Below are 14916 nucleotides of genomic sequence, written 5' to 3'. Positions count from 1 at the left end.
GTTCTTAGTGGAAGTAGAAAATTAGGTTTGAACATATCTTATTGATATCCTCAGAATTCCTTTCAGAATTCAGGTTTCTATAACCTCCATTTTATTCTTTCATATTCTAAGATGACTATTGTTCTAGATCCCCTGGCTCTTTTCTTCTGGGAAAAGTGGACCCTAAATTCAACATATACTCATGCTTCATTGTCTAGGTCTCTAAACTGAGTCACCGTAGGGGAAGAAAAAGGAAGTTGCTAAAATCAATGCGGAAAATATACAGCTTCTTATTTTGCTTTGTTTGCTGAATAATGTTCAAACCATTTGTCTCTCATTTCTTTTTCTTACAGAGCTGACGACTGGAGGTAGCAGGAACAGCCAAGAGAGCAGATGAGGCCCACAAGTCCTAAGACACTGCACAGGCCACACTGCTGAGCCTACCACAAAGGCTGCACAATATTCCCCAGGCATCCCCCAAAGAACCAGCAGCTATTCTTCTGGCCTCACCATTGAAAAGAGATTATTTCTCCTGGCTCTTTATCTACTACCTCCCACCCAAGAATCTTAGCTCTCTTGAAGGTGGTCTCTATTAGCCTCTCTGGCTTCAGTGTCCTGGGCTCAGACATTTCAGAGAACCCTGTTAACATACTTTCTGCAGAAACAGGGCCTTGAAAAGATGAATAAAATACAAAGCTGCCAGACTTCTGAACACTCACTGTTCAACTGCCATTTTAGCGGAAGTAACCACCCACCATTCTTTATTTCTTAGTCAAAAAGCTATAGACCCAATGCCACTCTCACAGAAGCTACAAGACTAACAATGGAAGTTTCAAGTCAGAAAAGGTCCACTGGAACAAGCTGGATCCCTAACTCTTTTAATTAATTAATTAATTAATTAATTTTTGGCTGTGTTGGGTCTTCATTGCTGCGCCCGGGCTTTCTCTAGTTGCGGTGAGCAGGGGCTACTCTTCGTTGCGGTGCGTGGGCTTCTCATTGCGGTGGCTTCTCCTGTTGCGGAGCATGGGCTCTAGGCGCGCGGGCTTCAGTAGTTGTGGCACATGGGCTTAGTTGCTCCGCGGCATGTGGGATATTCCCGGACCAGGGTTCGAACCCGTGTCCCCTGCAATGGCAGGTGGATTCTTAACCACTGCACCACCAGGGAAGTCCTCCTAACTCTTAGATCTACTCATTCTCACATGCAAATAACAGAATTATCAAACTTCAGCCCCTAATAAAAACAAGGGATGGCTTTTCACATGGAAGATGTGCCCACATTAAATTAGTCCATACTGAGGAAGCAACATCTGCTGAGCTGTAATATCATGGCTGCCATTGCAACAGATATGTATAGAGAATGGGGGAATGATCTCTGCACAGGGCAGAAATCTCTGGTAATCCAGGAGTTTGGGAGAAGACAAAGCCAGTGGGTCTCTAACACTATCCCAGCTAGAGGTACTATCAAGTGCTACAAAGGCACAGCCTCTGGCCATGAAGAAACCCTCCTGGTCAGACCTGTATGCCCTGGAAATATAACAGAGACTTAACACTTGGATGCCTTGAAACACTCTCAAGACCTAAGATACTCCATCCCGTGTATTAAAAGGCATCCCTTATATTTGTTTGAAGACCACCAAAATAACCAAGATAAGTGATCATATAATTGAAAATTTCTCCTCTTTATAAGAAAAACTGGGAGAAAGAACACATTAAAAAGGGGAGAGCCTTGAGCAGTGTCAGGAAGCATCTTGAGGTTTCTAGCACACAGAATAGCAGGCACGTCTAGATTTTTTAGGAAAGTTCCAACTTCACGTTTTGTCCTATCAAAAGGCTATGTGTCAGGCAATGCAAACCAATTTGACGTTTGAAGATGGTTAAAGTTACAACACAGCTGGCTCCTCTCCAAAAGATTTCAGTTCAATACAATAAGATTATTTCTTCTTGTGGAAAGACTTCTAGAGTTTTATAGATTAAAAAACGCCTTTACCCGTTCCCTACCGCCTCCTCATCCCCCAAAATCAGTAGCCAGAACAGGCTATGTATTCATTATTCAAGAACAACTATTTTCTCACAGCAGACTAGGCATGGGGGGGTTCAGTGGTGAACAAAACCTAGCAATGCTCTCATGAAGATTATTTTTTAAAGCACTAGGACAACAAACAAGTACAGTTTTAAACAAATAAGCAGCACATATCTCTATCTGAAATTCTTATCAGGAGAAATACAGAATGGAAAGGTTCTTTAATATTGCCAGAAGTGGAGAGGGACAAAAGGAGAGTGAGAAAGTTTATGCTAAGAGGTCAACTGTGTGACACAGTTCACCAGGTATAAAGTGCACTGTGAGCAGCACGTACAATGGACAAAGCTGGATGTGACCCAGAGAGAAGAAAATGATAAACCACATTTAAGAAAAGTGAGATAGGCTGGCTTCCCTGGTGGCGCAGTGGTCAGGAGTCCGCCTGCCAATGCAGGGGAAACGGGTTTGAGCCCTGGTCCGGGAAGATCCCACATCCCGCAGAGCAACTAAGCCTGTGCGCCACAACTACTGAGCCTGAACTCTAGAGTCTGCGAGCCACAACTACTGAGCCCTCGTGCTGCAACTACTGAAGCCTGCGCGCCTAGAGCCCGTGCTCCGCAACAAGAGAAGCCACCACAATGAGAAGCCCACGCACTGCAATGAAGAGTAGCCCCCGCTTGCTGCAACTAGAGAAAGCCCGCAAGCAGCAATGAAGACCCAACACAGCCAAAAATAAAATAAATAAATTTATATTTAAAAAAAAAAAAAAGTGAGAGAGGGACTTCCCTGGTGGTTCAGTGGTAAAGAATCCGCCTTCCAACACAGGGGACGCGGGTTAGAACCCTGGTCAGGGAACTAAGATCCCACATGCTGCGGGGCAACTAGGCCCGCACGCCACAACTACTGAGCTTGTGCGTGTCAACAAGAGAGCCTGCGTGCCGCAAACTACAGAGCCTACATTGCTCTGGAGCCCATGCACCCTGGAGCCTCCGCGCCACAACTAGAGAAGAGAAAACCCGCATGCCACAGCTAGAGAGAAGCCCGCGCGCTGCAACAAAAGATCCCACATGCCTCAACTAAGACCCGACACAGCCAAAAATAAATAATAAAATAAATAAATAATATATAAATCTTAAAAAAAAGAAAGAAAGAAAGAAGAGTAAGAGAGCCAGAAATAAATAAGATCAAGGTATATTCTTTTTCTTGCTAAGATGGGCCTGGCAGAAATGCTAGCACCTTCAGGGATGGGGCATTCTACTTCTGCCCTCTATAAATCTTACAGTTTACATATAATAAGTTGTAGAATAACTCATACAGAAAAACTACATCCAAAGCTGCCTTGGTAAAATATGGTCTTTATCATACTATAACTTCTCTAGCTTCTGAATCTACTGATCTTATATTCAAATTTTAGACACTGATATCAACACTGGTCTATTCCACATCATAAGCTTTAGCTACTAGTTGTAAGTCTATGTGACATTTTAAAAAATACAAAAACAGAAGCATACATTTTAATTATATTTTATTTATATAGTTTATTATTGTTTAGTATATTTATTATTATTATCAGGATAACTAAAGTTTGAAGAAATAAATTCCATAACCTAAAAGAATTTGGAATCTGGTTCTTAGCCTGGAAAATTAAGAGACTCCAAGTAGTCTCCCAATGCCTATATGCTTCCTTTTTCTTGGAAGCAAACCCTTGATTTTTAACTGGGTACATGGCTGCCTGAAATGAAGTTTTCCAGCCCTCCCTGCAGTTAAGTGAAGCCATAAGTTCTAATATACTGGACATAAGCAGAAATAGTACTTGCAAAGTTCAGGAACTATTCTTAAAGGGAGAACCATGTCCATTTTCATCCCTTCTTCTTTTCCACTGGTCGGCAAGTCAAAGTGATGGCTGACACTCAAGCAGCCACCTTGGACAAGCAGGTAGAAGTCACAGGTTGAGGATGATAGGGTTACACAACTAAAAGAGCCGGGGTCCCTGATGATCATACCACCATAAGAAAACCTGGATGGCTTAGACTTCATTTACGGTAAAGAGAAATAAATCGCCTCATTTTAAGCCACCGTTATTTCTAGTGTTTTGTCACTCACCAAATCTAATCCTAACTGATATAGATGCTTTTGGAAATTATTGGTGATAGGCAGAGGTAGGTATTTTGCCGTAAAGACTATGAAATAAAAAGAAAGCTGTAAACTAGTTAAATAGTGAAACAAAAGATACAAAAAATGACAGTGAAAAAACTGCATGTTTATTCTGCCAGGCACCAGTCCTGTATCTCTATCAGTTACCTAAAGGTCCTGCTGTCACTTCACACTCAACAACCATCTTCGTCCCTCCCTTCCAAACGCCTTCCTTTTCCAGATGTTTTATTTCTGTTCAAGGTACTACCGTTCTTCTAACCTCTGAGTGGCCTCTGAGTCTGCCCTCCCTTTTGCCCCTCTGTGCAATACCCAGTGTTACCAAACCTCAGACAGTCTTCTTTCAAACCTGACTTCTTCATTACATACCTGCTCCCAGCCCCTAGTGGAAGCCATCGTCTCCTCACATCTCAATTTCTGCTCCAGATTCTAACAGACCTTTTCCTCTTCAGTTTCACCCCTCTAGTCAAGTCTATATACTACCACAAGAAGAGTTTCCCTATAGTGTCATTTTGACTTTGTTACATTCTTGTGGTTCCCTCATGTTTTTAAATTAAAGACTAAATGTAAGGCCCCTGACAACCTACCTTGCACTTTCCAAGCTATTCCTTTCACTACTTCCTGGAGTATGAGGCCAAGAATCAAACAGAAACTTGGAAATTAGAACAAACAAGATGTGGCAACCTCTGTTAGAACAGAAATAGTATATTACTATCTGCTATCAAAGATAACAAGGTAGAAGCCTAATAGAAGTACCAGAATCCGGCAACTCAAGAGGCTACTCAGGTTGGGAGGACAAGAGACTTCTGCATTATGCAGAAACTAAAAAGATCACTAAAGGCTTATGAGGAAGGAATACAGAGTCAGAAACTACTTTTAAGTTGTATTAATATCCAGAAACAAATATTTATTTAGCACATCATGTGTTGCCAGTTATAGGTCTAAACCATTTAGGCAGTGAAGGAAATAAAAGTGAAAAAAAGAAACAGTCCCTGCCCTCTTGGATCTTTAAATCCAGAGATATCTATTTCTGGTAACACCTGCTTTACTCTACATAGATCTTTGTTAGTCATGACCTGGGCACTTTGTCTGGTTTAGCTATTTACTCCTTTATTCCGTATTTCTCAGGGTTCCAGTACTATCTTGAAACTACCTAAGCAAACGCCTGACAACACAGAGTCCCGTTCCTCCCAAGCACTCAAAAGAGCCACAAGAAGCATTTTCCTAGGCAAGGCGCCCAAACTAATGTTCTCTTACCTTAAAGAGGTCCAGCTGAGCTTAGAAACCAGATAGGAACAAACACAAACATTTCTCTGAGCTGGCACTCCTCCAGTTTATAGGGAACCGAACATATCCTGCATTGCTCTGGATTCACAGTGCACAAGAATCACATCAAAGAAGAAGAAAGAAAAAGACCTTTATATCTTTAAAATACTTCAGGAATTAGACAACCTGAGCATTATCAGATGCATAGGCAGAAATAATAAATGTGCCATTTAACAGTTGACTATGAGAAGGAGAACCTATAAGGAATGGAAAGAAGAAAACTAGCTGTTCAACCATCAACTGCAAATTCTGGATATGCTCAAAACCCAAATAACAAAGGCTGATCTATGTCCAGGGCAACAAGTGCCCTGAGGCATCTGGCTTCAAATAACAGAACAAAACAACACGAAACAAGACAAAAAACCCAACAACAACAAAAAAACAATCCATAGTCCCAGGGAGAATTCAAAATGGCAGCATGAATGCCCAAAGGCATCCAAAACAGAACTGAAACCTGGCCATTGGAACTGTGAGTATTCCATGTTTTCAATACCACACCACTCCAATATGGGGCCTAATCCATTTGGAGAAAGCCCTTGAAAAAAAAACCTGAAAACTTTAGCATTTCCACTCCTAGACATACATCCAACAGAACTGAAAATGTATGTTTACACAAAAATTTGTACATGAATATTCATAGTAGCATTATTCATAATAGCCAAAAGTGGAAACAACCCAAATGTCTATCAACTAACTAATGGATAAAGAAAATGTGTTACAACCATACAATGGAATATTCAACTATAAAAAGAAATGAAGTACTAATTCATACTACAACATGAATGAACTCTGAAAGCTTTATGCTAAGTGAAAGAAGTCAGTCACAAAAAAGTGTATGATCCCATTTATATGAAACATCTCAAACAGGCAAATCTATAGAGACAGAAAGTAGATTAGGGGACTTCCCTGGCAGTCCACTGTTTAAGACTCCATGCTTCCACTTCAGGGGGCGTGGGTACGATCCCTGGCCTGGGAACTAAGATCCAGCATGCCATGCACAGCACGGCCGAAAAAAGAAAAAAAGAAAGTAGATCAGTGGACGTTAAAAGCGTGAAATGGGGGAAGGTGAAGGGAAATGGGAGCAACTGCTAATGGGTGCAGGTTTCTTTTGGGGTGATGAAAATGTTCACGAGTTAGATAGTGGTGATGGCTGCATAACTCTGTGAATATATTATACTAAATGCCACTAAACTGTACACTTTAAAATGGTGAATTTTAAGATATGTGGACTATATCTTAATTAAAACAAACAAAACAAAACAAAAAAAGCTTTCAGGGCTGCAAGACTATTGCCAGAACAAAGACATTCAGTTATTTCATTCCTCTCTCTTTGCCATACCCTGGCCCACTTAACCTGTCCCCACCCCACAGCCTCTCAGTGAGTACTCTGCCCCCAGCCTTTTCTCCTCTAACTGTGCATACCACTGCCACACTCATCCTCCTTAGCACACCTCAATTCTTGCCCAAAGCTCTGGTTCCCAATGACCATACATAACTGAAAATTAGAGAACTCTAACTAGAAGGGAACATCCATTTTCCCAACAAAAAGATGGCCAAAAGGCAATTTGACCAACTTTTTTTTTTTTTTTTTAATTTATTTATTTTTGGCTGCACTGGGTCTTTATTTTTGGCTGCAAAAGGTAATTTGACCAACCTTTTCTTTTTAAAAATAAATTTATTTTTGGCTGCATTGGGTCTTTGTTGCTGCGCGCAGGCTTTCTCTAGTTGGGGCAAGCGGGGGCTACTCTTGGTTGCGGTGCGCGGGCTTTTTGTCGTGGTGGCTTCTCTTGTTGTGGAGCACGGGCCCCAGGTGCACGGACTTCAGTAGTTGTGGCACGTGGGCTCAGCAGCTGTGGCTCGCGGGTTCTAGAGTGCAGGCTCAGTAGTTGTGGCGCATGGACTTAGTTGCTCCGCGGCATGTGGGATCTTCCCGGACCAGGGCTTGAACCCGTGTCCCCTGTGTTGGCAGGCAAGTTCCCAACCACTGCGCCACCAGGGAAGCCCAATTTGACCAACCTTGAATGAATAAACTTTAGGGATATGAAACAGCCAAATGTCTACTTAATTTATTAATTAATTAGTTTTATATGTTTACATTACAAAACAACATGGTCTGAATTACAACTGTACCCCCAATACCTATACACTGGCAGGCATATAAACACAGCAAGGAGCTCAATAGCTACTGAATGACTTATCTAGGCAGCAATCAATGAAGTTTAAACTACTAGGTGACAGACTGAGGATACACTCAAAATCCAAGTCCACCGATGGGTATATGTTAACAGGAATGAGTGTACCTATTCACCAGGAGAAGTAACAACTATGAAATAGCCCCAAATGGAAAAAAAAAAAAAAAAACCCAACCCTCCATGTTCTTTGACAGTGGAACCAATGAATAAATTGTGGTATGTTCTTTTTTTTTGGGTTAAATATTTGTTTGTTTATTTATTTATTTAATTTTTGGCTACACTGGGTCTTAGTCGCGGCAGGCAGGATCTTTGTTGTGGCATGCAGGATTCTCCGCTGTGGCACGCGGGCTCAGTAGGTACAGTGCAAGGGCTCTCTAGTTGCGACATGCAGGCTCCAGAGCACGTGGGCTCTGTAGTTGTGGCACACAGGCTCTCTAGTTGTGGCCCGAGTGCTCAGTAGTTGTGGCACACGAGCTTAGTTGCCCTGTGGCATGTGGGATCTTAGTTTCCCCGATCAGAGATAGAACCCGTGTCCCCTGCATTGGAAGGGGGATTCTTAACCACTGGACTGCCAGGGAAATCCCTGTGGTATGTTCTTATACTGAAAGACCGTACAGCAATGAAAATGAACACATCCCACTTAAACACAAAATGAATTTTAAAAACAATACTCAGTATAAAAGTCAGGTAGAAGAATACATCATGTGTGATTCCATATACATAAGGATCAAAAGCAAGTCAAAGGACTCTACAGAATGACAACTTAGGACAGTGACTACCTCTGGGAAGGGTAGAAAGATTAATGACCAGGAGAGGCTTCTTAATATGGAGCAGGATCCTGTTTATTAACCTGGGCTGCAGTTACATAGGTCCTTGGACAGAACGTTTGTGTCCACCCCCCTACCCCAATTCATATGTTGAAGCCCTAATCCCCAATGTGATGGTATTTGGACGTAGGATGTAATTAGGTCATGAGGGTAGAGCCTTCATGAATGAGATTAGTACTCTAAGAGACAAACAAGAGAGAATCTTTCTCTCTACCATGTGAGGATACACAACAAGGCAGCAATCTGCAAACCAGGAAGAGGGCCCTCACAGGGAAACATACTGGCTGGCACCTTGATCTTGGACTTTCCAGCCTCCAAAACCGTGACAAATTTCTACTATTTAAGTACCGTAACCAGTCTATGATATTTTGTTATAGCACCCAAACTAAGACAATAGGTGTATTCAACTTGTGAAAATTCACTGAACAGTACGCTTATGATCTCTGCTCTTTACTGTAAGTATGTGATACTTCAAAAAGAAAAGAGAGAGAGAGAGAAGAAATAATGATTCAGACACAGTACCCTTTCCATTTGTACACTTCTATTTTATTCAAGCTTTTTACATGCTGCATTTTTAATCACCAACAGAGCCATTTTAGGTCATCTAGCAGTTTTCTAGAGCACATCATTCATTCATTCATTCATTTATGGCTGCGTTGGGTCTTCATTGTTGTGCGCTGGCATTCTCTAGTCGTGGCAAGCGGGGGCTACTCTTCGATGTGGTGCATGGGCTTCTCATCGCGGTGGCTTCTTTTTGTTGTGGAGCAGGGCTCTAGGCACATGGGCTTCAGTAGTTGTGGCACACGGGCTCAGTAGTTGTGGCTCGCAGGCTCTAGAGCGCAGGCTCAGTAGTTGTGGTGCACAGGCTTAGCTGCTCCACGGCATGTGGGATCTTCCCGGACCAGGGCTTGAACCCATGTCCCCTGCACTGGCAGGCGGATTCTTAACCACTGTGCCACCAGGGAAATCCGAGCACATCATTTTTTTAAAATTTATTTTATTGAAGTTTAGTTGATTTACAATGTTGTGTTAATTTCTGCTGTACAGCAAAGTGATTCCATTATACATATATATACATTCTTTTTCATATTCTTTGCCATTATGATTTATCAAGGATATTGAATACTGAGTTCCCTGGGCTATACAGTAGGACGTTGTTGTTTATCCATTCTATATATAATAGTTTGCATCTGCTAATCCCAAACTCCCAGTCCATCCCTCCCTCCCCACTCCCCTTCCCCCTTGGAAACCACAAGTCTGTCCTCTATGTCTGTGAGTCGGTTTTTGTTTCAAAAATAAGTTCATTTGTGTCATATTTTAGATTCCACGTATAAGTGATATCATATGGTATTTGTCTTTCTGACTTAGTATGATCATCTCTAGGTCCATCCATGTAGCTGCAAATGGCATTATTTCATTCTTTTTTTATGGCTGAGTAGTATTTCATTATATATATGTACAACATCTTCTTTATCCATTCTTCTGTCAATGGACACTTATTTAGGTTGTTTCCATGTCTTGACTATTGTGAATAGTGCTGCTATGAACATAGCGGTGCATGTATCTTTTTGAATTATAGTTTTATCCAGATATATGCCCGGGCGTAGAATTACTGGATCATATAGCAACTCTAGTTTTTGAGGAACCTCTATACTGTTTTCCATAGTGGCTACACCAATTTACGTTCCCACCAACTGTGTAGAAGGGTTCCCTTTTCTCCACACCCTCTCCAGCATTTGTTATTTGTAGATTTTTTAATGATGGCCATTCTGACCAGTGTGAGGTAGTACCTCATTGTAGTTTTGATTTTCATTTCTCTAATAATTAGTGATGTTGAGCATCTTTTCATGTGCCTGTTAGCCATCTGTATGTCTTTTTTGGAGAAATGTCAATTTAGGTCTTCTGCCCACAAAATGTGGTATATCCTAAGCAAATTTGATGGCAATTAAAATGATGTGCTCTAAAAAGGGAACCATTTGTACAAACTAAGCCCAAGACACACAGATCATGCTGTTTGGAGTTGCTGATAATGCTAATAAATGCTTTATGCAGCAAGTTTTCACTTCAATCAAAACATGTTGGGACTTTCTGCCCGTGGACGCCGCCAAGTAAGCATCGTTGACGTCTCCCCCCTCCACTGCCGTCATGTCTAAGTCAGAGTCACCCAAAGAGCCCGAACAGCTGCGGAAGCTCTTCATCGGAGGTTTGAGCTTTGAAACAACCGATGAGAGTCTGAGGAGCCATTTTGAGCAGTGGGGAACGCTCACAGATTGTGTGGTAATGAGGGATCCAAACACCAAACGCTCCAGAGGCTTCGGGTTTGTCACGTATGCCACTGTGGAGGAGGTGGATGCGGCCATGAATGCAAGGCCATACAAGGTGGATGGAAGAGTGGTGGAACCAAAGAGGGCCGTCTCAAGAGAAGATTCTCAAAGACCTGGTGCCCACTTAACTGTGAAGAAGATTTTTGTTGGTGGCATTAAAGAAGACACTGAGGAACATCATCTAAGAGATTATTTTGAACAGTATGGGAAAACTGAAGTGATTGAAATCATGACTGATCGAGGCAGTGGCAAAAAGAGAGGCTTTGCTTTCGTAACCTTTGATGACCATGACTCTGTAGACAAGATTGTCATTCAGAAATACCACACTGTGAATGGCCACAACTGTGAAGTAAGGAAAGCCCTATCTAAGCAAGAGATGGCTAGTGCCTCATCCAGCCAAAGAGGTCGAAGTGGTTCTGGAAACTTTGGTGGTGGTCGTGGAGGTGGTTTTGGTGGGAATGACAACTTTGGTCATGGAGGAAACTTCAGTGGTCGAGGTGGCTTTGGTGGCAGCCGTGGTGGTGGTGGATATGGTGGCAGTGGGGATGGCTATAATGGATTTGGTAATGATGGAAGCAATTTTGGAGGTGGTGGAAGCTACAATGATTTTGGCAGTTACAACAATCAATCTTCAAATTTTGGACCCATGAAAGGAGGAAACTTTGGAGGCAGAAGTTCTGGCCCCTACGGTGGTGGAGGCCAATACTTTGCCAAACCCCGAAACCAAGGTGGCTATGGTGGTTCCAGCAGCAGCAGTAGCTATGGCAGTGGCAGAAGGTTTTGATTACTGCCAGGAAACAAAGCTTAGCAGGAGAGGAGAGCCAGAGAAGTGACAGGGAAGCTACAGGTTACAACAGATTTGTGAACTCAGCCAAGCACAGTGGTGGCAGGGCCTAGCTGCTACAAAGAAGACATGTTTTAGACAATACTCATGTGTATGGGCAAAAAAACTCGAGGACTGTATTTGTGACTAATTGTATAACAGGTTATTTTAGTTTCTGTTCTGTGGAAAGTGTAAAGCATTCCAACAAAGGGTTTTAATGTAGATTTTTTTTTTTTTTTTTTTTTGCACCCATGCTGTTGATTGCTAAATGTAATAGTCTGATCATGAAGCTGAATAAATGTGTCTTTAAAAAAAAAAAAAAAAAAAAAACATGTTGGGAGACTTCCCTGGTGGTCCAGTGGGTAAGACTCTGTGCTCCCAATGCAGGGGGCCCAGGTTCGATCCCTGGTTGGGGAACTAGATCCTGCATGCGTGCTGCAACTAATAGTTCGCATGCCACAACTAAGGGGGCCGCCTGCCGCAACTAAGACCCAGCACAACCAAATTAAAAAAAAGAGAGAGAGAGAGAAACAGAAACCGACTCACAGACATGGAGAACAGACTTGTGGTTGCCAAGGGGGAAGAGGGGTGGGGGAGGGACGGATTGGGAGTTTGGGGTTAGCAGATGCAAACTATTATATATAGAAAGGATAAACGACAAGGTCCTACTGTATAGCACAGGGAACTCTATTCAATATCCTGTGATAACAATAATGGAAAAGAATATGAAAAAGAATGTATATATATGTATAATGGAATCACTTTGCTGTACAGCAGAAATTAACACAACATTGTAAATCAACTAAACTTCAATAAAATAAATTTTAAGAAGATATACCACATTTTGAATCTGTGAATAATGTTATTGTGGGGAAGTTTATCATAAGCCAGGAGTACTTTTTGGCATGAAACTACAATAGTCAATTCTTTCAATGGTCCTGTAAGTGAATTTGAATACTTGTTTTATTAAATATGTTATCCAACTTTTTATTTTTGAGATTATAACCCTGGAATAATCACCAAAACTGTGTTAAATTTCTTTGCCTGCTTAAAAAAAAAAAGGATTCTCTTTTCTGAGTGATAAAGTTTTGGGAAACCCCATGTCATATTCAGGTAATATACCTATTTTCAACATTTCAAAAAGTCTAATAGATATCCCTTAAGACTAGACAGGGTAACTAAAATGTCCTATTTTTTTCACTTTTAGCTGAATATTCATCAGGAACTAACAATTTACAAAAGAAATACAAATAACTAGTAATCAAATGTAAAAACATTCTATTTCACTAGTAACCTAAGACAGAAAATTAAATCACTCCCTTCTTTGCTACACGGGCAACATTTTTTTTTTTTAATTATGAAATATTCCAAACACACAGAAAGTTAGAGAATACAATAACACACATCCATGTACCACCACTCAATAAAAATATTTTGTTATTAACACTTGGCACCCGTTGGGATGCAGGGAAGACAGGTACTCTCAAACACTGTTGGTAAAAAATAAATCGGGAAATTTCTCGATGGCAACTTGACTATATTTATTAAGTCATAAAATATGCTTACCTCTTAATCTGGCAAGTCTACCTGGAGGAATTAACTTAAAGAAGTAATTAAGGATGTATGACTATTTAGCTACAAGGAGATTCATCATAGCATTCTTTAATAAAATAAAGAAATAATCTCAAAATATCAAATGAAGAACTCGTTAAATCATGGTAATCTATACTATGGAACATTACAGAGCCATTAAAAGTGATATGATAAAAATGTATTTAATGACAAGGAAATATGCCCACAATACTTGAAGAGAAAAGGTTATAAAATCATGTGTACAAGATTATCCTACTTTGTAAATACAAAGGTTAAGGATGATATGTACATAGGAAAATTTGGAAGGGCACACATCAAAATACAGCAATAATCTATTCAATGTTTATAGACTATTTCATCCAAAAATAGAAGAATACACATTCTTCTCAAGCTCAGATGGAACATTCACTAACACAGACAACATTCTGGGCCAAAAAACACACCTTAACACATTTAAAATAGAAATTATAAAATGTATGTTCTCAGACCACAACACAATAAAACTAGAAATCAATAACAGAAAGACAGCTGTAAAATCTCCAAATACTTGGAGATTAAACAACACATTTCTAAATAACACATGGATCAAAGAAGAAATCTCTCAAGAGGACTTTTTTTAAAAATTTGAAACTAAATGAAGCTGAAAACACAACTTGTTGAAATTTGTGGGATGCAGGGAAAGCAGTGCTCAGAAGGAAATTTATAGCACTGAATGCACATAATAGAAAAAATGAGGCTCTAAACTCAAAAATCTAAACCTCCACCTTAGAAAACTATAAAAAGAAGAGCAAGTTAAATCCAAAAAAAGCAAAAGAAATGATAAAAGTAAGCACAGAAATCAATGATACTGAAAACAGAGAATTCATAGAGAAATATCAATGAAACTAAAAGTTGGGTTTTAAAAAATATCAATAAAATGGATAAACGTCTAACCAGGCTAAGTAAAATAAGAAAGATACAAATTACTAATAGCAAAAATGAAATAGGGGCCATCAGTACTGATTTCATGGACAATAAAAGGATAACAAAGGAATATTATGAACAATTCCATGCCCACAAATTTGATAACCCTGATGAATAGGAGCAATTCTTAGAAAAACACAACCTGTTAAAACTCACACGAGAAGAAAAAGACAATCTGTATAGGCCTATATCTATTAATGAAATTGGATCAATAATAATTCTTCCAAAACTGAAAGCACCAGGCCCCGATGAGTTCACTGATGAAGCCTACCAAACATTTAAGGAATTTATACTAATTTTCTACAGTCTCTTCCAGAAGATAGAAGTAGAGGACACATTTCCTAACTCATTCTATGAGGCAGACATCACCCTAATACTAAAACCAGACAAAGATATTACAAGAAAAGAACCAATATCTCCCATGAAGGTAGATGTAAAAATCCTCAACAAAGTATTAGCAAAGCAAATCCAACAATGTATAAAAAGAATTATATGCCATAACCAACTGGAATTTATTCCAGGTATGTAATGCAAGGTTGGTTCAACTTTGAAGAATCAATTAACATAATCCATCACATCAACAGGCTAAAAAAAAAAAAAAGAATTACAAGGTCATATCAATAGAAGCAGAAAAACCATTTACAAAATCCAACAGTCATTCATGATAAAAAACTCTCAGCAAACTAGAATAGATGGGAACCTCTTCTACTTGCTAAAGAAC

General features: G+C 40.2%; 2 protein-coding genes across 4 annotated transcripts in view; one reads left to right on the top strand and one right to left on the bottom strand.

The window, feature by feature from the left end:
* RBM6 (RNA binding motif protein 6) overlaps positions 1–14916 on the bottom strand; it is a 105286-nt gene that overhangs the window by 29545 nt on the left and 60825 nt on the right. The gene's annotated exons all lie outside the window — the stretch shown is intronic.
* On the top strand, positions 10604–11899 carry LOC133094715 (heterogeneous nuclear ribonucleoprotein A1-like). The gene is given in 2 exon segments (XM_061195376.1): positions 10604–11579; positions 11582–11899. Coding segments are annotated over 2 exon segments (1074 nt in total). The 5' UTR covers positions 10604–10637; the 3' UTR covers positions 11714–11899.

The sequence above is a fragment of the Eubalaena glacialis genome, chromosome 7 (genome assembly GCF_028564815.1).
Source record: "Eubalaena glacialis isolate mEubGla1 chromosome 7, mEubGla1.1.hap2.+ XY, whole genome shotgun sequence".
In the NCBI taxonomy this organism is placed as follows: domain Eukaryota; kingdom Metazoa; phylum Chordata; class Mammalia; order Artiodactyla; family Balaenidae; genus Eubalaena; species Eubalaena glacialis.
The sequence above is the reverse complement of the archived record's forward strand: the minus strand, read 5'-3'. Positions and strand labels throughout refer to the sequence as shown.